This window comes from Malus sylvestris, chromosome 6, assembly GCF_916048215.2.
Source record: "Malus sylvestris chromosome 6, drMalSylv7.2, whole genome shotgun sequence".
In the NCBI taxonomy this organism is placed as follows: domain Eukaryota; kingdom Viridiplantae; phylum Streptophyta; class Magnoliopsida; order Rosales; family Rosaceae; genus Malus; species Malus sylvestris.
This window is the reverse complement of record NC_062265.1, coordinates 25,043,363-25,069,197: the sequence shown is the minus strand read 5'-3', so window position 1 is coordinate 25,069,197 and position 25,835 is coordinate 25,043,363. Positions and strand designations below refer to the sequence as shown.

Below are 25,835 nucleotides of genomic sequence, written 5' to 3'. Positions count from 1 at the left end.
GATATGAAACAGAAAAAGGTATAGAAATGGAGGTGAAGTCTAAACATAACCTCATATTAGACAAACTCTTCATTTTAAGCTAAAATCAATAGATATCGTTGCTATTTTTAATACATCTATTAAATATCGAAGAACCTCTTATATTTCGTCCAAACCAATGTTTAACAATCCCTAACACTTTGTTTGGATAAAGAAATTTAAAATTACTAAGGAATTTTGAAATGACGGAAATTGAAATGACAAAATTTTATTTTCTAGAATCTATGAATTTCCTTGTTTGGTTAATCTTAAATAACAATGAAATTGAATATGGAATTTGTTATATTTAAACTCTCAATCATAGAAATTGAAAAATGACACTTATTTTACATGGAATTCAAACTTGGAACTTGGAGGTCCTAAATTCCTAGTTCTTTTTTTTCACGTGGAATTTTAAATCTCTATGTTTATGAATCAAAACAAGGAAATTGATGCATTTAAATTTATAAATTCTGACTTTTATCCAAATTCTAAGTTTTTTTTCCTCATCCAAACATAGTGTAAAGTTCTATTTTAAATGTCCATCATTTCCACCGAAAGCAATCGATATCAATATCGATATTCAATACATCCGTTGATATTTCCGCAAATTGCACACCGATATTTTCACCGGTACCACTTACGTTACACAAATTACGTTTTTCATCCACGAACTTGTATCAATTTTGCAGTTCACTAGCAGAACATTTGTATATCATACATGAACTTATAAAACAGAAATTTAAGCGTCGTAGCTAAGTTATTCACTAACTATAACCTAATCACATCATTCTTTATATAAAGACAGAAAGGGGATGCCTTCAGTCGATACACAAGAATACGAACACAAACAACCCCACACAACAATCCCAAATTGCAAATGATGAGGATGTATAATCTTGATCACTTTGTGTAAGTTTAGCGACGTGCTAGAGATTGTTTTACGTAATTCTAATCCGCTTAAAGAAATCACAGTTTAGAATTAATCACCACTTCTATCTCGCTACTTGCAGTTTACCATCTCTACTCTCCTGCATTAAGTTTAAGAGTTAGATTGATCATGTTTCTTCTGTTCTCTATATCCCTTCTCTACCACAAGAAAGCTACCACACATTGCAGAAGTAGCTCCACCACGAACCAAATTTATGCAGAATCAAAGGGCACCTTAAAAGTAGAATTCGATAAACAATATGATGGAATCACGCACCCTTTATGCAAAAATTCATGCCAGACATTATCTTTTGGTAGTTACACATATTCTTCGATTCACAGAAAAAATGACGAGGGTGTGACATTATCCTACTAACTACTAACTTCAATTGTAAGGAAAAACAGACAGTAAACAACATGAAACACAAACTATATTCCACTGCAATGAACGATATTCTACCTCGGCCTTCCCAATTGGATCACGGAGAACCATCTTCATTCCTCTCTACAATAAAATCACAATTCGAACTCATCCTCAAGCTTCAGCTGCTCAGCTGCAGCCTCTTCCTCCTCGTCATCGATCACAAAGTATGGATTGTGGGCCTCCGGCTTGAACTTGTACCCTGTAAACACATAGAAAGCAAGCGTGGCCAACTCTGCGGCAACCACACTGGTCCAAAGGTACCGGTACGACGTGATGGTCTCCAATGCGTAAACCACAACTCTTGTGAAGTAAATATAGCATATAACCACAATGTAGTACTGCCTGAACAGAGTCAACTTCATCAAATTCACCGCAGCCTTCCCATCGGTCCTGGCCGCCTCTCTCAAGTTTTTAATAGACCACACAATCGGGAACAACACAGCACAGCAGCAAATAACATCAACAAGCAGAAAAACCTGCTTCCAAGTAACCCAATCCTGCCCGAAAGGGCCGGTCTCGTCAATCACAACCTGGGCAATGTTGGCTATCACCTGAAGCGGAATCACAATCATCAACACCTTCTTCTCCTTGTCTTGCAAAAAGGGTTTCAAAAACGACCACCCGGTTCCGATCAAAACAATCAAAGTAAACAAAGTGACACCCTTCAAGAAGCTAAAGATATAGAACAACACATCCCAGCCGTGAGCGCTACCGGTGCGCTTAATATATGACTTGTCCTCCGCCTCACACAGCAAGTTAAATGCCTTGAGAATTACGACAGCGAGCATAAAGAAATGGATTCTAAAAACGGTGAGTCGTTTTTTGTACAGAACGAAAACCCAAAGTCCGGCCAGAGATGCATAGACTAAAGATAACAGGAAGTAAACCCTAGGGAGAATCGTTTTACCGGCGGAGAGGTAATCGCGGCGGTCGTTGGTCTTCCCCTCGAGGTTGTACGCCGCCGATTTGACGTCCATGGAGACCTTGAGCGGCTGGAGGCAGTTGGCGAAGAGGAGGGTGTACTGATCGGCGTCGGTCTCGGAGAAGACGGTGGAGAATTGATCGACGCCGTTGAGGGATTTGAAGGTGTAGACGGGCTTGACGAGGGTGGAATCGAGGGCGCATCCGATTTCGCCCTCCTCGAGCTGCTGGAAGACGTGGATCCAGGAGTCGCGGGTGCAGAGAAAGAACCCGACTTTGGAGAGGTCCGGATCCCCGCTGGGAAGTTCCGCGAGGGCGATTTTAGAGACGTTGAGCTCCAGGCGGCCCTTGTGGGTGAAGCCGAACTGGTCGAAGGGGATGATTTGGCGCCTGTCGGATCGGATCGAGGAGAATCGGATCTCGGCGGAGCAGAAAGAGAAGAAAGCGAGGAGAGAGAGGAGGAGGGGGAATTGGCGAGGGGTGGACGACATCGTTTAGGGTCGGATCTGGGATTGCAACTCTCAGTGTGAAGTGCTGAGATTTAATCTTCGTGTGGAGAAGAAGATAGGAGGTTCTGGGGGTGTTTCGTTGTAACTACCGACTACCCGACTCGCGCTATAAAATATGAAGGTAGCTTATTTTTATTTTTCTTTTTCTTTTTCTTTTTTCTTTTTTCTTTTTTGGATGAGATTCTTTTTTTCTTTTTCTTTTTTGTTGGGGTTTTTTTGTTTAATTGTAATTTACTTTGTTGCCATGGTTGGTCTGATTTATTTGTTTTAAGTTGGAGATTAACTTTGATTTGGGGATGTATTATTGTTTGGTTTACCAAATTTGTGATTGTTGAGATTTTATTTCAATTACGATTGGTTGAAATTTTCTGCTACGATGGTATGTTAAGATAAATAACATGCATTGTCAGTTAAAACATAGTGTCATAATTTTTTTAATTATAATTAAATTTGTAACACCTTGTTATGTTTTGATTCGATAGTGTCACCCATTCTATCGTGTGACATAGAAGTCTGCATCAAAAAATTTAAAGTCACAGTTTTTGGTACTCATTTCGCGTCGTGATAAGTGGAGAAGTGTGCTAAGTCTCACAATAAGTTAGTAATAATGTGGTTCAAAATTGTTTTTGGTAAGAATCGAACCTAAAACATTTAACTTACAAGTGAAGAAGAATACCACTAGAAATTTAAACTACTTTGCACAAAGAGTATACTATCAAACTTGACAACGGCCAAGTCTATTTTTTAAGGAATGCAACAGGAGAACTTCCCAGGTCCTTCGTGAACTAGTCATTTTCTAGATATATGACTTTGGATAAAATAAAGTTCTCATCATTTGCCACCAAGAACAATTTCCCAACATTTCCAACCTACACTTTATACTATGTCACACAGCTCATGGACATGCCAAGGGCACACCCTTTAGAGTGTGATTGCCAATGCATGGTCCTCTAAACAACTAGAGAAATACTAAAGTTTCCATATTATTCGTACAACTCTTCCTTTTTGTGGTAACAACATTCTTCTCTCCAAATCCACTTCTTCTAACCCTTTTGAGCTGAGAAGAAAGCAAGAGCCCCAACAAATGGTGCATTGATGTAAGTAGCCGGCTCAGACTGCTGATAATTGTTCCGATCGTCGGCAAAATTATCCTTACTGTCAGGTCCACCAACAACGGCTCCAACAAGAACATTTGGATTAGGTGAACCAGAATTCAGGTACTGAAATCCATCGTTGCAGCCAAGGCGACCGGGATGTTGATGGACTGATGGGAGAGAAGAACCCCTGTGGTGCACATGCTGCGGGAACTTGTCCCCAAACCCTACCATGTATGACATCTTTGCTGGATTGTCACCGAGAATGTAGTCCACCTGCTTCTTTGCCTCTGAGATTAGGGTTTCTGCTGTGATTTTTGATGATCCACATGTTGCCACTCCTCCATTTAAACTTAGATACTTTGCATATGTTAGGAGGAGTAAAGATGCTGATGTGACATATTGGAGATTGCTCTCACTTGCCTTGTAGAGCAGTCCTCCTGAAAACGAAATCGTTTTGGATAAGCACAATATCAACATGTAAAAGATAGCGATTTTGTTAGAAGTTTTTTATGCGTAAAGAGGACGAATATTCCATAGCCAGACTAATGATCCTATTTCTATAAAGAAAGGAGGCTTACCAGGCGTATATTGGGCCTGAAAACTAGATGTCCCTGGAATTAGAGAGCATATGTAGTTGTCTGAATGTGATTTGTATAACTGGAATTCCTCATCATTTTTCTCTAGAAAGCTCTGCACAAAATTCAATTGTTACAAGTTATATCACCTCTAAGAGTTTCCAATTAGTTATTTTCACACGTCTCGTTTGGTCTTTTGCACTTCACTTGTGAATGTAGAGAAATTATAAAATATTCATTTTAAAGCGCAAACAGAAAAAGTAGGAGTTTCAATAAGAATAAAACCTTGGAAAGGAGAACTTTAGTTCCAGGTCTCTTGTCATCCCAACTGAAGGAATAGTCATCGTCATCTGCACCCAAGGTGTGGCCATTGGACTTGATGTAGGCAAGATATGAACTGTTCTGAGAGGCTCTATGGATCCATGATGCACCCCACAGAAGCTCATCCTATTTAACAGTACAACTGGGGTCATGAGAGGAACTTTAACGGGATGAAAATACACGTAATATATACATATATAACTGGTTACAAATTTTAAATAAAAAATAAAAGTGAGAGACTATATAAAATATTGTATGTTCGAAGTCCCTCCAGTTCTATTTTTTATTAAAAGATTGTGACTGTTCCATTTGTGCATATTTTTCGTAAAAGAAAGCAATTTGAAGCAAAATTATATTCATTTTCTTACATGGTATCCTGAGTATGAGCAGTAAAAAGGGCAGACCACTGAACCAAGTGAGTCACTGTAAGAACCTCTGTACTTGTCTGCAAAATCAAACACCTGCATGGCGATCAAAATTTAAAATTAACGTTCTTGTTAACACGCGGTAATAGCGGAAAAATTGTTAAAATGAAGTCAAATTTTTGTTATAGATGTTTACTTTCATTGCTGTGTGAAGCAATTTTGCAGAGTAAGGAGAGTCGGAGTCTTTGAACACTATGGAAGCGGCAGCCAATGCAGCAGCAGTCTCAGCTGCAACATCTGATCCTGGATTTTGGGTTGACACCTTGTACACATTGCGCGGCGTATCCATGTCTTCTGGCCTCTCCCAGCACCGGTGGTCCATGTTAGGATCTGCCACCTGCAACCACCAAAACATGTACTATATTTAGGACCTCTCTTCAGCTCCAAACCAACGTCGTTAACAATGAGTCAATTCTTTTAGGCTTTAGTACCATGGTTTAGTGCCATTTTATCGTCTATTTAGTATCCCAGTTCTATTTTTTATTAAAAGTTTATAAATTGTTTTTATTTGTGCATATTTGCTTGTTTATCTTACTTGGACATATAACGTTCCGGGGGTTGCAGTGGCTGCTTTTAGAAGATAATCAGTGCTCCAACGTACGGCGGCTTTCGCATTGTCAATCTGGCTATGCATAGAGTCACCAAATTCAATCACACTCCATGCCAGCAATGTAGTGGTGAAGGCCATTGGCAGGCCAAACTTGACATTGTCTCCAGCATCATAGTAGCCTCCTACTAAGTCCACCTGAAACACAGTTCACCTCCAAAATGTTACATGATATTGTAAATATACTAAACATAAAGTTCAGACAAAAGAACACGAATTAATTAGTACATGGTAGGAAGAGCCATCGGACAAGCCGGAATTCCCCCTCCAACTGAGCCGCTGGTTGTCGGGCAGTTTCCCGGACCTCTGACCCTCGAAGAAGAGAATCGACTTTTCGAGAGCATTTGAGTAGTCTTGAGGAGTGAAAGCAGAGCAGCATAAGCTCAGCAGACAAAGAGTTAAGCATAGAATTTTTGCCCCTAAAGAAAATGTGACAGCAGAAGCCATTATATGATTGCTAGTGACTGCAGCAATATCAGCAGAGGCCTAGTAAAGGATAGGGTGGTGGGTTTCAAATGTGTTGAGGTGGAGGCTGAAATTTATAGGCAAAAAAAGGTTGGGAGAAGAGGGAAGTTGGTTGTTCGGTTGGTCACGGGATCAACTGCGCCAAAAATGGGATATTTTTCTGTGAGGAGTGAGGACAAACATACTGTTGGTCCAAAGTTACAAACTTTTATCCTCTAGAATTCGATGTTCTGAAACTGAAAAGTCACAAAGGTGGGACAAAAGGACGCAATAGAGTTCATAATTCTTACATGGTCAAAAAACAAGAGAAATGTTAAGAAGGCTTCTAAAAGTGAGACTCTTCATGAACTATCTGACACCTTATGGTTTAATGTCAATATTCATGTCAAGATTATAAAAGATTGTGACAAAAACATGAGGTGACAGATAATCTATAGAGAGTTCCACTTTGAGAGAATCTCCTTAGCATTTGTCAATAAACAAAAGGTTCCATTCTTCAACCTTTTTATTGGTAATAATTTCCGCACTTATTTGTTTAATTCTTGCGCTACTATGTGTTTTTTCAATCTTCGATTTGACTGAATCAAAGAAAAATCAAACACCATAAGCAAAAAAACAAAAGTGTGAAAATCACTATTCGTTTGCAATTTGCTTATCCCCTATTTTTTTTTCATTACAAGTGAGGATAACAAAAAATCTTTGTTCACGAGGATATGTCATCACTTGCACAACTTCACTACACGTCAAAAGTCTTAGGAAAAAAAAAACAAGAAAAATCAAAATTCACAGAAGAGTAATGTTATACTTATAAAATATTTGTATCATTTTTCTAATAGAGATAGAACCCACTAATACATAAGAATCCCAATACATGTGAGTCCATTTTTATTATTGAATGATACAAATAATAATACAAATATGTGATAAAAGTAGCATTTTTGTTTATATAATTTACTTATGGCCTTTGGATGCCATAATTTAAGGCGCGTGTAGTGTTGGGACGTTGCAGAAATGTGATTTGTCTGTTGTGGCAAAAAAAGTCACGGATAGTTGTAGAGATGGACAAAGTAAATCACATGGGCCGCCAAAGCTTAAGAAAAAGTTTGAAGGGCAAAAAGAAGAAGAAGGTGGTGGCGGTTTGAATTTTGCATGAGCGGTTTTATTAGTTAAAAGGGTGGTCCAACCCATACATTTCACATATAATCGCATATCATGTGATTGGGACTTACTATATGAGAAAATTTACATGCAACGGCCTATCATCGTAACAATATATTTAGTCAATCATATTTTATATATTAAAATTTTTTATGTGTACAATAGTGTCTGATTGGTTTTAAATATCGTTACAACGACATATTCTACATGAAAAATATTCAATTCACGGTACAAAATATTGACTTAAAGTCTCACACCTCTGGTCAAAGATTAGAATAATACTTTTGAGATTGAAAAAAGAATGAAATAACGTGAATTGAATGTTTGAAGAAACAAATCGGTGAAGAATTTAATAGTGGGATTAAAACCCCAATCAAGTGATACACATTTTTTTATAATTTAGCATTGTTCGGGTGATTGGAGTTTCGGTTTGTCAATATAAGGAATTAGCACAAATTAAGGGGGTCTTAATGTTTGCTTGTATTCTTGGAACTCTTTCCACAACATTTTTCAAAGGTGTGAAAGGAACTTGAGCAGATTTTCCCAATTGCAAGAGCTGAAAACTCATCCCCTTTTTCATGTAAAGCCCGAAAGGCAGGCTAAATTTCAGCACCATCAACTGCTTGCATAGTTCCTGCACTTAATTCTGCAAGATTAACTATACATTTCTCATGCAGATGTTACGTCTATTGACTAAGGTAGTGAACCCGCCCCTTTGCACCTGATTTCCAATTCCCCTCCCAATGGTTTAGAATAGAATACCGAATAGTAAAAAAAACTACTGTGTCGATGCAAATTACTACTTGATAAAACCTCATGGAGGAAAGAAGATCATTTCTCCTGAATACGCCGTTAAAAACAAACGAAAAATCAAATGTGCATGTTGGGTTTATTAGAGATATTGTTGGTTCACAGCATTCTTCAAAATGAGATGTGACCTAGGGGATTATATAACGAGTGATATTTCATCCTCTCAATTTTACAAACAAGTTCCCTTCTGTAATGAGACAGTTTTCATCCGAATGCACAAATTGTAACTTCCACGCGTCGCCATGTTCAACGTGCGCAAAGGATATGAACTGCCGTTGAACTGTTTAAGGATGGCCGTGACATATGGCTTGAAGCGTGTTCTCGAACTACTTCAGTATGGTAATGAATAAAGTAAGAGCATGTATCTTTCAATTTTGTAGTTTCGGACTAACACTGGAGCTGGGATTTGCAATGGAACCTGCAGATAAACGCATGGTGGAAATCAGGATTATATATCTCCATTGATCAAATAAAAATAGAAGTTGTACAAACTTACATATATCAGTAAAACATGGCTGTTTAGAGACTGGGTCCTCTTCAAACGGCGGTGGAACTTCGCCATACACCATTTCATAACTCCTATCTTCAAAATCTGCAGCCAATTCAGAAAGCGCTGTCCACTTGGAATGTGTTGCATCAAATTATACAAGAATTTCAGCCTTAAATCCCAGTTTTTGGGCACAATATAACCAAAATAATCAGACATACTTGGAATCATGGTTAAGGAAAGTCCAAATTCATTGGTGAAGAAATCTTGTGTAGGAAACTTGCACATATTCACACACATTCCTACACACCCATTGTTCTCCAGGTATCTTGATGAGCAAGAATGTCAAAGTTAGAAAATTAGTTTTTGCTTCACCCCATCACTTTAATCTGTATAGTTGCAGTCCTCCAAAATGATAAAAAACTGGTTTGTATGTGTGTGTTTCAATCGTGATTCCAATCTAATCTAACTACAAAGGGAGTTTCGGATGCAAAGTGAGAGTACATTACTCTAGCCAACTTGGATATGGCTAGGTTTGAAATTGGTATGTGTACGTGTTAACCTAGATTCAATTTATACATAATGAAATATAAAATAATTCCACCTGCATTTCTTTATATGAACTCCACTGCTTTGCTTCACCCCATTTATCTCAACTTCTTCAACCTGGTAGTTGCCCATAGATTAGTATATCAGAAACAACTCCAAAATGAAACCGCAAATCAAAGATTAAAATTTGACATTGACCAAAACCAAATTAATATGTCAAATGATAGAATAATTGTGCAACTTCTAGTTTTGTGACAAAACTACATTCATGCTATGCACATAGAGTCTGGCTTAAACAGTATAATTACCTCAGAAGGCCCAACCAACCAGTGGAAGAAAGGAACTGTCAATGCAGCATTGAACTCAGCTGCCCACTTTGTTGGTTGAAATAGTTTCTTAAACCGCAAGAACAATAGGTTAATAGTTGATTACCTACTGAAAACGATCTTATAACAATTGTGATTAGATTAAACTGCATTCACACATGAACTTTGAGCACTTAATCACACTGCCTAAAGTGGTTAATCATTGTAAACACGGAAATTCCTGCGATGAACGAGACAAGAAACACGTGTACAAAATAATATTTGTATTTGATGATTTTGGGTTACAATCTCTCTCTATCTTGATCCTCTGATTCGATCTCCGTAAGGTGTGTATTTGTGGATGTGCGATTGATCCAAAGGGCCGTTGGGCTTGATAACGTTCTGCAAGGGCCGTGGACTTGATCTTGAAGGTGGATTTGAGCGGATCTTCAAAGGGGCTTTTGGGCTTGATCTTTGAAGAACAGTGATGAACGGATCTCCAAGGGCTTTTGGGCTTGATCTTGAAGAACGGTTGGACGTGTGGATTTGTTGATGTTGTTGATCCAAGGGCTGTCGGGGCTTGATCTTGGAAGAACGGATGATGAACGATGGTGCTTTCTTCAAGGGCCGTCGGGGCTTGATCCTGAATTGGTGGATGATTGTTGATCCAAAGGGCCGTTGGGGCTTGATCTTGGAAGAAACAGTTGTGCAGATTTGTTGACGTCGTGGATCCAAAGGGCCGTTGGGGCTTGATCTAGGGATGAACGAATGATGAACGATGGACACTTTCTTCAAGGGCCGTCGGGGCTTGATCTTGAATCAGCGGAAGTTCTTCAAGGGCCGTTGGGGCTTGATTTTGAATGAGGATTTGATGAAGAACGAAGAGAGCTCTCTTGATCCTTCGGGATTTGCTTGGGAGCTTTTGAGTTTCAAAGCTTCAAGGTTGTGGTATGAGGTGAATTGGTTATGAATTGGTCTCCAAAATGAATGTCTTGGCCTCCTATTTATAGAATTCCAAAACTTGATTTTTTGGATTTAAATAATTAGATGAAATAAATCATTTCTGCCAGGTGTTGACACGTGTCCTGTTTGATGACTTTTCCGATTTATTTTGATTTTTTGTTTAGTCACATGCTATGTGTAAAATTTATGTGACACATAAACATTGAAATTTTAATTATTGATCAACATTTATTTTACCGAAATTTCGATGTCTACAAATGCCCCCACTTCAAGGCGCGTCGTATACATGTGCTTGTCACGTGTAGAAGATGCGTTTTGAAGTCCCTTACTGTAGATGTTGATCCAAGGGCCGTTGAGGCTTGATCTTGAACTGGGTTGGTGATTTCTTCAAGGGCCGTTGGGGCTTGATCTTGAACTTTGTTTGAAATTTCTTCAAAGGCCGTTGAGGCTTGATCTTGAAGGTTGAAATTGGACCACAAGGAGCTTCATGTGGTAGATGATCTTTTGCTTTGGTAGTGGGTGAATCGGCACGTATTTTGTTGCGCTTGTTGACTTTCCACAGCTTTGATCTTGAACTGGTTCAGAGGATTTTTTGGTTTCCTCCAATTGTTGACTTTTCACAGGCTTATTCTTGAACTGGGTTGGAGGATTTTCTGGTTTCCTCCAATTGTTGACTTTCCACAGCTTATTCTTGAACTGGGTTGGAGGGTTTTCTGGTTTCCTCCAATTGTTGACTTTCCACAGCTTATTCTTGAACTGGGTTTGATTCAAGGGTGATGGACACTTGATCTCGAATCGGACTTGTAATTTCTTTAAAGGCTGTTAAGGCTTGATCTCGAATTTAAACATGACCACGAGCAGTTTCAGGCCATGCATGCTTTGAAAGATCAAGGAAGTTCGCAGCATTTTCATATGAACCCTGAGTAGTTTGGTCAACGGTATGATCTTCCAGAGTGATGGGCGCTTCTTCCAGTTGGTGACTTAATCTTTAAGGATTTGATTCAAGGGTGGAAAATCGGCACGTGTAGCTCGCAACGTCTAGCGGGTCGACCCAAGAATTTGAGGGTCGAAACAGGTCCACCAAACCCAGAGTGATTGCAACCCTAATGATATGAGATACTTTTGATTTTGAAGAAGTAACAGATGAATCGACTCGTGTTTTGTTGTGCTTGTCTCTACATGCTTCAATGTATCATTTTCCCTTACCTTATCTGTTCTTCAGGCAGATGTGGTATTTTCTCTAGAAGCATAAGATGTTGAAACAATGGGTATTTCGAGAGCAGTGCTAGGTAAGCAATCAGGGAAGGGTTCCAAGCAGTTGATTCCAGATCGGAAGTTTGATACCAAGTGCCGTATGATTGCTTTCTTTCTCCTTGTCCCGCAGGTAAAAAACAAGGACAAAGAAAAGGATAGGGAGAAAGCATGATATGAAATACTTTTGCTTTCGAAGCAGTGGTGGCGATTTGACAGCGTTGCACAGCGAGGCTTTGTTCTTCGACGATGGTGTCGCCAATATGTTTGTTGAAACTTCTCGAGCTCTTGGATTCAACTCAGACTCCTTCTGCTGGGTTGGTTGATTGTGCAAGGAATGAGAGACTTGATCTTGAAGGAAATCAGCACGTTGTCTCCACATGCTTCAAGGTATCATTTTCACTTGCCTTATCTGTTCTCCGGGAAAATATGGCATCTTCTTCGGAAGTACATCAGCAACTGAAGACGAGTACTCAAGAGCAAAGCAAGGTAAGCAACCGGGCAAAGGTTCCCGGTAGTCGGTTCCTTGCCCGGAGTTTGAGTGGAGGTTCCGACATATTGCTTTCTTTATCCTTGTCTTTGCAGGTAAGAACAAGGACAAAGGAAAGGACAGGGAGAAAGCATGATATGAGATACTCTTTCTTTCTACCCTGGTGATATGAGATACTTTTGCTTTGGGTGTCATTTGTTTGCAGAGGTACTCCAGGAGAGGAAGAAAACTGGGTATTTCGAGAGGCTCTGCTGAGAGTGTACTCTCGGAAATGAGGAAGGGTTGGGCATTTTTGCAAGTCTGCCTTGCTATGGACGGTGAAGGTGGACAGTTATAGGAAGTTCTTTAATACCTGTAGAGGTACTATTCTTTCACTCATGTTGGCAACCATTGAGTGATTGATCAGTATGGCTCCACGCGTTTTCTTTTTCATCAGAAATCTTCGACAAATTGCCCGTAATTTCCGTAAAGCTAAGTGTGCATGTGACAGGTGCTGACGAGGCTGAAAAAGACTGGCGCCTCTTCGATATCTGAGATCGGCGCTTCGACAAATTATCCGTGATTTTCGCAAAGCTGAGTGTGCATGTGATAAGTGCTGACGAGGCTGAAAAAGACTGGCGCCTCTTCGATATCTGAGATCGGCGCTTCGACAAATTATCCGTGATTTTCGCAAAGCTGAGTGTGCATGTGATAGGTGCTGACGAGGCTGAAAAAGACTGGCGCCTCTTCGATATCTGAGATTGGCCCGTGGTTTCTGAGCAGCCCAGCTTTTGAGAAAGCAGACGTCTCTTCGATCTATGAGCTTGCCTCTTCGATTTCTGAACTCGCCTCTTCAATTTCTGAAGCTCCGTTAAGTGCTGATTTTAAAAGAGAGGCACGCATCACATTCCAAAGCACACTTGAATTTTCCGCTTGTAGAAGCTCCCTACTTGCACTTCTAAGAACTTGATTTGTCCGACCTCTTCTTTTTCTTCACACCTTCGAAAATGTCTTGCCCTTCTGACCGTCATCTTAACTTGAATGTCGGGGAAGATAGTGACATATCTTCTTCAAACAACATTTGGCAGCCGTCCTTCGTATCTCCCAATGGTCCTCTTACAGTTGGGGATTCTATGATAATGAACGATACAACCGCTTCGGTGGTGGCCAGAAATCTTCTCACTCCTAAAGACACTAGGATACTTTCCAGGCGGTCCGACGAGCTGGCTGTTCAGGACTCTTTGGCCTACAGCGTCCGATGTGCAGGTTCAGTTTCAAACATGGGCCAACGCCTTCTTGCTCGATCTCGTCAGGTTGAGTCGTTGATGGCTGAGGTGGCCAGTCTTCGGCAAGAGGTCAAGGTGCTTAGGCATGAGAATAAAGAGTTGCACATGCTCGCAACTAATTACTCAACAAGCATGAAGAGGAAACTTGACCAACTGCAGGAGTCCGAAGTTCGGATTCAGAGTGATCATCAGAGGTTTGTGACGTTACTCCAGCGGCAACTTCTGCCTTCGTCCTCTGGCGCTTCACCAAATGTTGAAGCTCCGGATAATCAATCTCTGGTGCTTCGTCTTTCTGGAGCTTCGCCGAGTGATGAGGCGCCACCTGATCATCCTTGAAGATCCCTTCCTGTAAATTTGATTTGACTTTTTATTTTATTTTATTTTATTTTTTTACGTACTTGTAATTTTTTTGGAGATATCAATGGACATGCTTTATTTTATTCAGTATGTTGTGCTAAAACATATATCTGACTAAGATGTGTTACTCCTTTTTATTTTATTTTATTTTATTTAGATGGTACTTGATGCGCACTATTCTTTTACTCCCTATTTTTAGACGGAAATTCGTCGTTTTCCCCCTGCTTTCTTCCTTTCAATTATTCATACTTGCTAATAGTAGCATACACCATGACCTGTCTTTCTTGTTTTTTTCTTTTTTTATCATTTCATTTTGGATGGTGCCTGTCAATCACTTCTTTTCTTTGCTTTCGGTGGCTGGTCACCATTTGAAAACCTTTTTTTTTTTTTTCTTTCTTTATATATGGTGCTTTGTAGGGATGGAACTCGACGAACGGTGAGCTGCAGTCGAGGCTTCATGACCGGCTAGTCGTTTGACGGCGGTTTATTGAAGTTCTTCGTTGTTGTTTGTCACGGACGGAGAGAAGGTCTTTGGGTGTGAGTTGACAAACTTTGGTTTTGTCAATCACATTCAAAAGCAGCAGCCATGGCGGAGGTGTAGAAGCAGCTGGAGCTTGATGTAGAATGCAAGGCATTGAGCTTCACTACCGGCTAGTCGTTTGACGGCGGTTATTGAAGTTGGTGGGGATGGGAGAGGACAAACTCCACGGAGGCAAAGATCATGATGGAGTAGGTAAGCTTGATGGGATTTTTATCTTTCTGCACTTACTTATGGATTTTCTGCAGGGATTGTGCACCTGTGACCATGTACAAAAAGTGTTGATACCAAATTCGCATACGAGCTGCTGAGGCACCATATTAACCCAAACATCTTTGTTCTTCAAAGCCCCTACAAATGATCCCAGGTTTGCCTTCATGTCCATCACATTCCTTATTGTGTTGGAACTAATCTTTGGGCTCAAAAGATTCCAGTAATTTTCAACTTGTTGCTGCCAAACTTCCATGTCCTTTTCAAATATGTCGCTGGAATAGCCGAAATCACCAAGACGGGGTGGAGGCGTAGTCAATCGAGTAAGCCAAGGAGCCAAACCACTTCCTCTTGCTCTATGGTTTTGCTCAGAGTACGGCGTGATGCAAGCCTCCATTTTCACATTATAGACTGCATCTGGATCATCATCCGATCTGCAAAGGGGTGGTTGAGTACCAGGCGGTCTTTCCATGTAACAATCATTAGTCAGCGGCTTGACCCAAATAACAGTTTGGTTCCTTTTAGCAGCAATTTTCCAGCACATCCGCTTCACAAGGGCACTCATCGCTTTCCAAATTCTAAGGTCCTCTTCATCCTGTGCATAGGCTTCAGGAGATGAGTAGGCAAAATAACCTCCTGGTCTAAGTACCCTATCTAACTCAAAGAGAAGTATCTGATCCCTTTGAAGCCAATCAATCCTACAGCGAGAACAATGAGCCAGTTCAAAAGATCTACTTGGGTAAGGGAGTCTCTTGGTCCCTAAAACACCAAGATATGCAGGAATTCCTCTCTCCAATGCAAACTGGATCTGATTTTGATGAACATCATTAGGTGCCAAGGACATTGCGATAATATCAGAAGACAGCAGGTATCCTCCAAAACTAGCAACACCACAACCAACGTCAAGGACTGTTCGGAGCCTTCCTCCATTATTTAAAATGTTCTTAGGAAAGTTGAGCATATTAGCCATTGATGCGATGTACTTGCCAGCTCCATAATGGAAGTGAGTACCTCATCCGGGAAATCCAATCTTTTCACCCTTGTGCCAAAAGGACTAACAGGATGATTGATTTCCAGAACATCCCTTCCCTCAAGTTCACCTTCAAGCTCCTCTCGCTCGTGGCAGGTGGCAATGGGCTGTACCTCCTCAACCTTCTTCACACCAGTCGTCGCAGCTTCGGCGGTGGTGCCGAAGTAGCTAGGGAGGATAGGGAGAGGCTTGTGCTGCCCACATAGCAATTCTCTTTGCTGCTGTGGTGGCGGTGAATTCACTTTTGCGGGGGCGGTCAAACGATGCGAAGACTGAGCTCGGTGAGTCGGCAATGGCTGTGACTCACGCCTTGAAGATTCTGGGATCTTCCGGGTCAATCCAGTGAATAGACCCCAGGTTTCGCACGCCTGAGAAATCGTAGAAGTGGAGTCCTGCGTCGGATTCGGATCTTACAGCGGCGATATCAGGATACACTCGGCAAATCGAGGTTATGTCCTCTAAATGCGTACGGATAGTATTGGCGTGGCTGAGATTCCAATCGTAGCTGGATATTTGGCTGCCATGGGTGATCCACACTGAGTCGTAGTCCCTTGCGGTGATCGTCGAAGGAAATCCATCAGAGGCAGGATGGACGGTGGTGACAATTGAGGCGTCGATTCCAGAAAAAAGGAGGCGGCGACATCACTGACTTGAGCTGCGACTCGATGTCGTAGTAGAGGGCTTTATCGGCGAGCTCCTGCTTGGAGAATCGGTGAGCCGTGGAAGGAAGGCTGTCCGATCGGAGAAGCGAGAGGATGACGGAGAATATCTCCGGGTCCCGGTCTATGAAAACTGGGTTCGGGTCGTCGGTGGAGCGGTTCGATAGGGGGCTAAGAGCAGTCTGGGAATTTCGGTTATCCATTACGAGGCCGCGTGAGGTTGAAGACGTTTCACTTTCACGGTCTTCAACTTCACGGTGACTTTCTGGATAGCTGCGAGGCCAGGAAGCTTTGGAAGATGATTTGGACCAGCTTGGAGTCTAGTGAGGATGGGCCACAGGAGTTGGGCCTTGGCGTTGCTTAGAGAGTTAAGTGTGGATGGGCCTGGTGTTGCTTTGGAGAGATCTGGGTTTTGTGCTTCTTCTCAACCGAATTGGGCTTGTGGCTTAAACCTTTTGTTGCGGCTGGGCTGAGACACTCATACGTATACATTTATTTTATTTTATTTTATTATTATTATTATTTTTTTATAATAAAATTGACTCTATTTAATAAAACATTTTTTTTTATTTTGATGTGACTGAACTTGAAATTGAATATTCAAGCTGCCTATGTACCCTTCCAAAGAAAGAGATCAAGTCAAAACGTAGTTCAAATGCATTTTTTTTTTCTGATGATTTTGCCGTACACAGTTTATGCTCTTGCGGGCCAGGAGCTTTGGTTCGTGCAGTTTAGGCTCGTGCAAACAAGGAGCATTGGTGTTGCCTTTTATGCTCGTGCAAACCAGGAGCGTTGATGTCCTGCAGTTTAGGCTCTTGTGGACAAGGAGCTTTGTGCCATGCAGTTTAGACTTGTGCGGGCGAGGAGAATTTGTGAATTTTGTCAAGCAATTTTGGAGAGGCGTTCCTCACAATCTTCATAGCAAAGAGCCTTGACCGAGTGATTGAAGACGTCTTCGGGCAAGAAATCGCGCATTGTAATGGGGACGGACGATCTTCGTGTCGAAGTTTCATCATCTTCAACACGTTCACGTTGCTTTGAAGGTTGACAAGAGCTGCTTTGCCCCCTTTCCGATTGGCGGACTTGTGGAGGAGACGTATGCTTCTTGTGCAATTTCTTAGGAGTGACTTGAGTCCATCCTTCAACTTTGCTTGTCTTGGAGGATGCCCCCAGCAGTTGAGGTGAAAACTTTGAGTCGGAAGAGCCAGAAGTGAAGGTGGTATAGTTTGACTTCACCACATCGTCAAGATCTAGCTCGATGATTCCTTTCTGAGCCAGCTTCATGATGAGATCTTTCAGCACGAAACATTTTTCTGTCGGATGACTGATGAAGCGGTGGAATTTACAGTACCTTGGACTGTCAGTGCGATTCATCTCTTCTGGCCGTTTGCACTCAGGCAAACCAATCACCTTCTTTTCCAGCAAGTCTTCTAACATGGCAACCACATCAGAGTCGGGGAATGGATAAGTTTTCTCCTCAAGCTCCTTCAAAGTGCGTCTACGCATCTCTTGATCACGAAAGCCTTCGGCTTGAATTGCCTTGCCTCGTGTGGGGATTTTGACGGGAGCTGTGTTGACTGTCATTGCTTCCTTGATGGATTTCCACGCAGTCTTCTCCAACTTTGGCCCAAGAACTTTGTCGTTCTTATAGTCGGCGATCGGTTCTTTCTTCCTATGATGGGCGATGCTCAACTCCATGTCATGGGCGCGGGTGGCTAGCTCTTCGAATGTCCGTGGTTTGATGCCTTGAAGGATGTATTGCAAACCCCATTGCATGCCTTGGATGCACATCTCGATTGAAGAGGTTTCCGAGAGCCTGTCTTTACAGTCGAGGCTTAGAGTGCGCCATATGTTGATGTAGTCAATGACTGGCTCGTCCTTCCACTGTTTTGTGCTCGTTAGCTCTAGCATGCTCATAGTGCGGCGGGTGCTGTAGAAGCGGTTGAGGAATTCCCGCTCTAATTGCTCCCAGCTGTTGATGGACTCAGGCTCTAGGTCCGTGTACCACTCAAAGGCATTTCCTTTCAGCGAGCGCACAAACTGCTTGGCGAGGTAGTCTCCCTCCGTCCCCGCGTTGTTGCAAGTTTCGACGAAATGTGCAACGCGCTGCTTTGGGTTTCCTTTTCCATCAAACTGCATGAACTTCGGTGGTTGATAACCCCTTGGCATCCTTAGGGCATCAATCTTCTTGGAATAGGGCTTCGAGTAGAACAAGGAGGTATGTGAGCTCCCTTCGTACTGTGCCTTGATGGTGTTGGTGATCATCTCCTGCAGCTGCTGGATAGAAAGAGATCCCATGAGTGCCGTTGCTTGGTCTGGCTCCGGCTTCACATCATTTTTCTCCACCTGAGACTCATCTTCTTCATCATCTCTTCTCTTTAGTGGATCATTCTCTGGGTTAGGGTTATCGCCGTCTTGTGGCTTCAGTCGGCTGACGAGTGCAGCGATTTGCAAGTCTTTTTCTTCCACAGTTCGGGTTAGCCTTGCGATTGCTTCATTCATTTGAGCCAGCTGCTCATCGATTGAAGTTGCTCCAATGGTCATGACTTGCATGGCTAAACTGCCGCTCGAATCGACATCGAAGAGCATGGATTTGGAGTATTTCCTTGGACTTTCGCCCCTTGGTACCGTTGGTGAGGCTAAGGTGATCAAAGGCTCGTGCCTTAGGTGCTCTTGTTCCCTTGGCAGAGTTGATGCAGAGGTGAAAGAGGCGGCAGGAGTAGCTCTTGTCTTGCTTCGAGTCGTGATGCCTAAAGTGACACCACTTGCGACGAAGATGCTCTTGTTCTTTGCGCCAGTTGCGGGAACAGTGTGAGCCTTCCTTGATGCCATTAATTTTGGAAGTGTGCTCGAATTTCTTGAACGGAGAAAGAGATGAGAGGTAGAGATTGTCCCACTGGGCGTGCCAATTTTGTAAACACGGAAATTCCTGCGATGAACGAGACAAGAAACACGTGTACAAAATAATATTTGTATTTGATGATTTTGGGTTACAATCTCTCTCTATCTTGATCCTCTGATTCGATCTCCGTAAGGTGTGTATTTGTGGATGTGCGATTGATCCAAAAGGCCGTTGGGCTTGATCTAAGGATGAACGTTCTACAAGGGCCGTGGACTTGATCTTGAAGGTGGATTTGAGCGGATCTTCAAAGGGGCTTTTGGGCTTGATCTTTGAAGAACAGTGATGAATGGATCTCCAAGGGCTTTTGGGCTTGATCTTGAAGAACGGTTGGACGTGTGGATTTGTTGATGTTGTTGATCCAAGGGCCGTCGAGGCTTGATCTTGGAAGAACGGATGATGAACGATGGTGCTTTCTTCAAGGGCCGTCGGGGCTTGATCTTGAATTGGTGGATGATTGTTGATCCAAAGGGCCGTTGGGGCTTGATCTGGGAAGAAACAGTTGTGCAGATTTGTTGACGTCGTGGATCCAAAGGGCCGTCGGGGCTTGATCTAGGGATGAACGAATGATGAACGATGGACACTTTCTTCAAGGGCCGTCGGGGCTTGATCTTGAATCAGCAGAAGTTCTTCAAGGGCCGTTGGGGCTTGATTTTGAATGAGGATTTGATGAAGAACGAAGAGAGTTCTCTTGATCCTTCGGGATTTGCTTGGGAGCTTTTGAGTTTCAAAGCTTCAAGGTTGTGGTATGAGGTGAATTGGTTATGAATTGGTCTCCAAAATGAATGCCTTGGCCTCCTATTTATAGAATTCCAAAACTTGATTTTTTGGATTTAAATAATTAGATGAAATAAATCATTTCTGCCAGGTGTTGACACGTGTCCTGTTTGATGACTTTTCCGATTTATTTTGATTTTTTGTTTAGTCACATGCTATGTGTAAAATTTATGTGACACATGAACATTGAAATTTTAATTATTGATCAACATTTATTTTACCGAAATTTCGATGTCTAAAATCATATATGCTTGTTCAATAATGTAGACAACAAATTGAACTAAACAAACCAAACCCGATTCCCTTCACATGGAGATCGGCACGTGGTGCTACATACTATGACTGAACAACATGGTTGATATGTTATGGACTTAGAGTATGAAAAGGTCGTACCCAGTGCACAAGGCTCCCGCTTTACACTACAAATTTATACCCAACTATCAAGTTTTTGAAGGTAAATGATCAAATTAATGAATGGATATGATCATCCAACAGTACATTAATCACTAAATATTCAAATTAATAAGATATAAACCAACATTAGAGGACTGAAAACTTTGCATTAATCCACCTGCTCTGGCGCACCTGGAGGCAGCATAGACAAGAGCACTTCTCGAACCACTTTCTGTTGCTGACTCCGAGACCTTCCCTGCATCACTCTCTTCGAAACATCCACAAAGCTCTCATAGTCATATCCCACCACGGCTTCTCCTTTGTCTCAGTTTTCGCATTCACCGGAGCTGCAGACTTCATCATTTTTCGAGCAAACAGAGTCATGAATCCCCTCTCGAAAAACCCATCATTGTACATTGTTTTTTGCCCCATTGGAGCTGGCTCTCCTAATGGCTCTGAAATCCGATATCGGACGGAACAACCACAAACACTCGGTTTACATGATGATAAGTGTTTAGGCGTTGTAAATTGGACAGGTTGAAGGCTTAGAACCACCATGAAATTATCCAGTTTAGTTTTGTTGGCGCAAAGAAAAGAAATGGGATTTAAAAAGCTCAGAAAAACTATGGAAAATGCATGACTCAGAGTTTTAATGGGACTGGTTTTTGGTTCATACAATTGACCTGAATAGATCATTTCTGGTTGAGTTTTGCATTGTTTTCGTGACAAAATATTATGGGCACACATGCCCTTTTCTCTTTTTCGTTTTTTGAAAGAGATTTTATGTGATTATACCCATTCCTATTTATTAGTTCCTCTATTTTGTCAAATTATAAGAGAATCCCAGATCCTTATTATCTTTCTTTTCTACATAACCGATACTCTAAACTATTCTAACTTGTAGACATACAGATTTAAGTTTAATGTAAGAGAGCGAACACACTGTCCTGATGAAGTGACATTTACGTTTATATATCAAGAAGATTGCATATGTTATCACAATGAGGGGATTATTTGTAGATTCAATGCAGACACGTAGGTCCCTATTTTCTGAGGTTCTGGAGGACCACGGAGGTTCATAATAATAGTTTTTGGTGGGTGGATTTGAGTCTAAGAGCACTTCTTCTGTGGGCAATAGCCCTGTGGATAGGCTTCAAATCAAGTCCAATCCCCCCCCTCTCCCAAAACCCCTCCAGCCTACCTCGGGCAATTGGACTAAGGAAAGCCCAAGCAACAAGTTAGGCAATAATCTAAGGCCCCAGAGCATGGATGGATGTGACATCAGACTGACATCAGCATGACATCAACAATCTGTCAAATTTTTTTTGCATCAGGCGCGAATGGTGGCACATCACTGATAGGGTTTCAGACAGTAGGGCCCGTGTGACAACCCACTAAGGTACCTTTGTTGTGGCCGTTGGATTTCCAACAACTATTTTTTTCTAGGCCATTGGATTTCCAACGGTAAAAAAATTTCAAACACTGCTACAACGGCTAGATGACATGGCACATTATGGACCGTTGATTTCCAGATCAAAGGTCCATGTTTTTCGACTTTAAAAAATGTAAAAAAAATAAAATAAAAAAGAAAACAAATTAGAATATTACCTTTGGGCCAGCGTTGAAATCTAGACCATTGCATTTCAATTTTTTTTTAATCCAATGACCCAAATTAATTAAGTTAATAAAAGATTTTAAAAATATTCAAAATTAATAAAAAAATCTGATAAAATAATTTTTTTTTCTATAAATACCTTACCAAATAAAATTACAAAAACACACCAAATAAACCTCGTAAAAAAACACACCAAATAAACTTAAAAAAAACACACCTGTTGCAATCATATTTAGAATAGGAATGTGATTGTATAAATCCTAGTATATCTAGGGCTATCTTCGAATATTCCCTTTAGTAGTTATTATCTTATTAGAGTTGTAATCCTATTAGGATAAGGATTTAACATATCATACTACTATAAATAAAGGCACAATGAGGTGATACAACACACACCTCACAATTAAATCTCTCTCTTCTCTCTCTCTTGTTGCCGGTCTCTTTCCCTCTTTAGTCTTAAATATAGTTCAGTCAAATAGACCTACAACACGTTATCAGCACGCTTTTACTAGAAGCTAAGGAGTTGAAGGATCGTAGGAGGAGGTTTTCTTCTACAAAATTCTAAGGCTTTTATTTGTTTTTTGCCAATAAGGTACACTTAAATAAAGTAAGATATTTGAAACGTCCACGAAGCATGAAACCATTCCCACTATATTTATATTTTCCTTCCGATATATTTATTGTATATGATTCATATATTTGTCAATACACACACACACACACACATGTTTCATGCATTACACAATTATTTTGGTATATGGAATTTGTGAGTCAAAGCATATAAAAAAATTAGAAACAATTTAGGGTTCTTAAAACCTTAGAAAAGTTGAAAAAAAAGTGGGAATTTAATGTGGCATGGCCGCTGTTGGCACTACCATTTAGCATCGCGCTGGCTTGCAGCCCAGCCGTGCCAAGCACGTTCTAGGACGACATCGTTTTGACGTTTAACCCATGGTAGGAGCCCTTTGGGCTTGTTGCGAGCAAGAACAATTGCCATTTTTGGCCTGTGATTGGTTTGGATTGGGCCTGCAACCCCATCCCATCTACCAGCATGGCCTGTAGCAGTTTGCTGGGCTCTGCCCTCGCACTGATGGCCTATCACCAGCAACCCGTGTGTTACTGGGCTTGGTCCTGCATCTTTGGCCCGCCTGTAACAAGCTCGTGTTGCTTGTTAGGATTCACCACCCATTGGCCCACTTGCTCGCAGCTTTTGCTACTGGGCTTAACCTGCCCCGACCCAAAAACCCGAAACCCAGCCTCGGCTGGGTTTCCCTGCACCAACCCTTAAGCCAGCCTTGGGCTGAGCTTGCCCCGTGCCTTGTTTTTTGCCCAAACCAGCAGTTTTTATTACTGGGCTCACCCAGACCACACGACCCAGAGGCCTGCAACCCCCCTCGACGCCCAATGGCCAGTAGCCTAGCAGCAGGGCCTGTCCCTGCATCGTTACCAGCCCACTTTTGGTTGGGCTGTGTTCTTTTTCGACCCAATGCTAATTTTTGGCATCCCCACGTTATAAATCATGCCCAAATATTTTTTTTGGGGTACTTTGGTTTACTCTAATTAGTTCTAATTTAATTATCACTTGGTTTATCACCAACCAAAACTAATATGATCCGTTTGCCATTATTTTACTTCCACGATTGACCCCGTTTAGTCCCAATCTATTGAATTAATTAAAGGTGACATGCAGTCCATTAATCTGATAATTAATCCAAAATTATTGACCTGAAGATCACTTTTGGACATTAACGATTCAATAATTTATTTTTCTACTTTGAACCGTTGACATCCTTTCGTAGTCTCGAAGCTTTCACACTTGAGTTCCCGAACCAACTCAAATCCACTACACTTAAATCAGCATATTGCATTATTGCGTGAACTTCTCCTTTATGAACTAATTGTTCATAACTAAACTGAACTTGTAGTTTCATATTTAGTGCCTTTGAAACCCAAAGTTTTCATTCAAAACTTACCACATGAAACCTATAGTTTTCATGTTTAAATTAAACCAATACATGTCTATAAAACCCGAATGTTCTATGATGTATGTCTATGGATTACCATATGACTAACTACGTTTTGTTGTACCTTCTGTTTTAGGGATGTGTCGAACTTGAACAAGCTCGATTTCACCGCTCTGGAAGTATCTGGAAGAAACTACCTGAAGTGAGTTCAAGACGTGAAGCTTTATCTTACTGCAAATGGTATTACAGCCACCATCGAGGAACCTACCGACGCCAAACTTGTCGATGAAGTTCAGAAAGCTACTGCAATGATCTTCATTCGAAGACACATCCATGATGCACTGTAAATTGAGTACATCGCTGAGGAGGACCCACACACCATCTGGCTTACTCTGGCTGATCGTTTCGATCACCAGAAAGACATTTACTTGCATGAAGCAAGGCACGACTGGTAGCATATACACTTTCAAGACTTTAAGTCCGTGAATGAATACAACTTTGAAGTTTGTAGAATTTGATCACTGCTTATGTTTTGTAAAGTGGACTTAACAGATGCAGATATCCTGAAGAAGACCTATTCGACCTTTCATGCTACCAATATTATCTTGCAGCAACAATATAGGGTACATAAATTCACTAAATTTTCGAATTTGATCTCTGTTTTATTTCTCGTTGAAAATCAGAACCAACTTTTGATGAAAAATCATTAAGCTCGATCCACTGGCTCGAACGCTACGCCTGAAGCGCATGCGACCAATTCTAGCAGCCACAAACAATGAAAACATCGTCGTGGTCGTGGTAATGGACGGTAAGCCCACCCACGGCCCCAAGGTCAACAGAGCCATGGCCCACCCAATGGAGGAAATTTGACTAAGAAGCACTAACCTCTTGCATCTAAGGCCCCAAACTTCAAGAACAAGGGAAAAGCTACTGTTCAATCGACTTCCACTGAGATGGACATGTGTTACCGTTGTGGATCAAATGATTATTGGTCACATGTATGCCGAGCTACCCCTAAGGCTATTGCCAAATATCATTCCCATCGTGAGTCTAACTTTGCCTATCATGCCCCGATCCCGACCTACGTCCAGGATTGACATGTGACACCACCAAGTAACCATAATATCCAATAGATCCCGCCTCTGGGATATGTAAGAAGCATAACTCATGAATCAAATTGCATAGTAATTTTTTGTATACTTTATGGTTGCATCTAACATCCTCGTTAGACTGCCTACGTCCCCTAAATAGGGATCAAGCCATTTGTAGTTCACCATTCACTACACTCGAGTATTCATCACATAACCCACTACGTCCTAACATAATACCGCAATTCACAACATATATCATATCAAAGAACCGACGACGCACAATACCATTCTCTAGCCACATTAATTAACTAATTTGACCAAAATAATAACAATCATATCCATATTATTTCACAATCACTTCAATTAACCAATTTCATGAATCAAAGATGCTCGATATTAAAATTTCACTACGTTAACCAATCAATAAGATCACATACCAATTTATAAAATTTAATAAAGGAATTCTACATAATTCTCTACCTGGATTCAAAGTGATCACATGATAAATCTAATTTATAAACACAACGTCTACTGTGAGCAAAATCTATTCACTCAAATATAGGACCAGATTAACCTTATGGAAAAGTGCAAGAATAGGGATTCCAGACCACTCAACAGAACTAAACTAAACTATGATCGCCTATTGAAATGTACCAAGTACAAATACTTCTCATCACCCCTAGAATGCGTATGGTCCCCCATCACGGATATACCAAGCAAAACCAGAGGCAT

General features: G+C 41.2%; 4 protein-coding genes across 6 annotated transcripts; all 4 read right to left on the bottom strand.

The window, feature by feature from the left end:
* Positions 1-1,209: 1,209 nt before the first annotated feature.
* Positions 1,210-2,905, bottom strand: LOC126625910 (protein CANDIDATE G-PROTEIN COUPLED RECEPTOR 7-like). The gene has a single exon (XM_050295033.1). The coding sequence runs from the start codon at positions 2,782-2,784 to the stop codon at positions 1,465-1,467; it is 1,320 nt and encodes a 439-aa protein (XP_050150990.1). The 5' UTR covers positions 2,785-2,905; the 3' UTR covers positions 1,210-1,464.
* Positions 2,906-3,512: 607 nt separating this feature from the next.
* LOC126625909 (endoglucanase CX-like) lies at positions 3,513-6,356 on the bottom strand. 2 transcript variants are annotated; one of them, XM_050295030.1, is made up of 7 exons: positions 6,056-6,356; positions 5,756-5,965; positions 5,357-5,557; positions 5,164-5,256; positions 4,760-4,921; positions 4,478-4,589; positions 3,513-4,336 (listed from the first exon to the last, which is right to left on the bottom strand). In XM_050295030.1, exons 1-7 carry the CDS (start codon positions 6,272-6,274, stop codon positions 3,846-3,848), a joined length of 1,488 nt encoding a protein of 495 aa, XP_050150987.1. In that variant the 5' UTR covers positions 6,275-6,356; the 3' UTR covers positions 3,513-3,845. The 2 variants fall into 2 exon arrangements, with proteins under 2 accessions (XP_050150987.1, XP_050150988.1); XM_050295031.1 differs by having other exon boundaries at positions 3,513-4,333.
* A 1,956-nt stretch (positions 6,357-8,312) lies between these two features.
* On the bottom strand, positions 8,313-21,331 carry LOC126625912 (beta-carotene isomerase D27, chloroplastic-like). 2 transcript variants are annotated; one of them, XM_050295035.1, is made up of 6 exons: positions 20,612-21,331; positions 9,605-9,691; positions 9,352-9,413; positions 9,059-9,075; positions 8,757-8,860; positions 8,313-8,678 (listed from the first exon to the last, which is right to left on the bottom strand). In XM_050295035.1, the coding sequence occupies exons 1-6, from the start codon at positions 20,693-20,695 to the stop codon at positions 8,592-8,594; spliced, it is 441 nt and encodes a 146-aa protein (XP_050150992.1). In that variant the 5' UTR covers positions 20,696-21,331; the 3' UTR covers positions 8,313-8,591. The 2 variants fall into 2 exon arrangements, with proteins under 2 accessions (XP_050150992.1, XP_050150993.1); XM_050295036.1 differs by lacking the exons at positions 9,059-9,075; positions 9,605-9,691 and having other exon boundaries at positions 8,757-8,880.
* On the bottom strand, positions 14,343-15,712 carry LOC126625911 (probable methyltransferase PMT1). The gene has a single exon (XM_050295034.1). The coding sequence runs from the start codon at positions 15,643-15,645 to the stop codon at positions 14,647-14,649; it is 999 nt and encodes a 332-aa protein (XP_050150991.1). The 5' UTR covers positions 15,646-15,712; the 3' UTR covers positions 14,343-14,646.
* Positions 21,332-25,835: the final 4,504 nt, after the last annotated feature.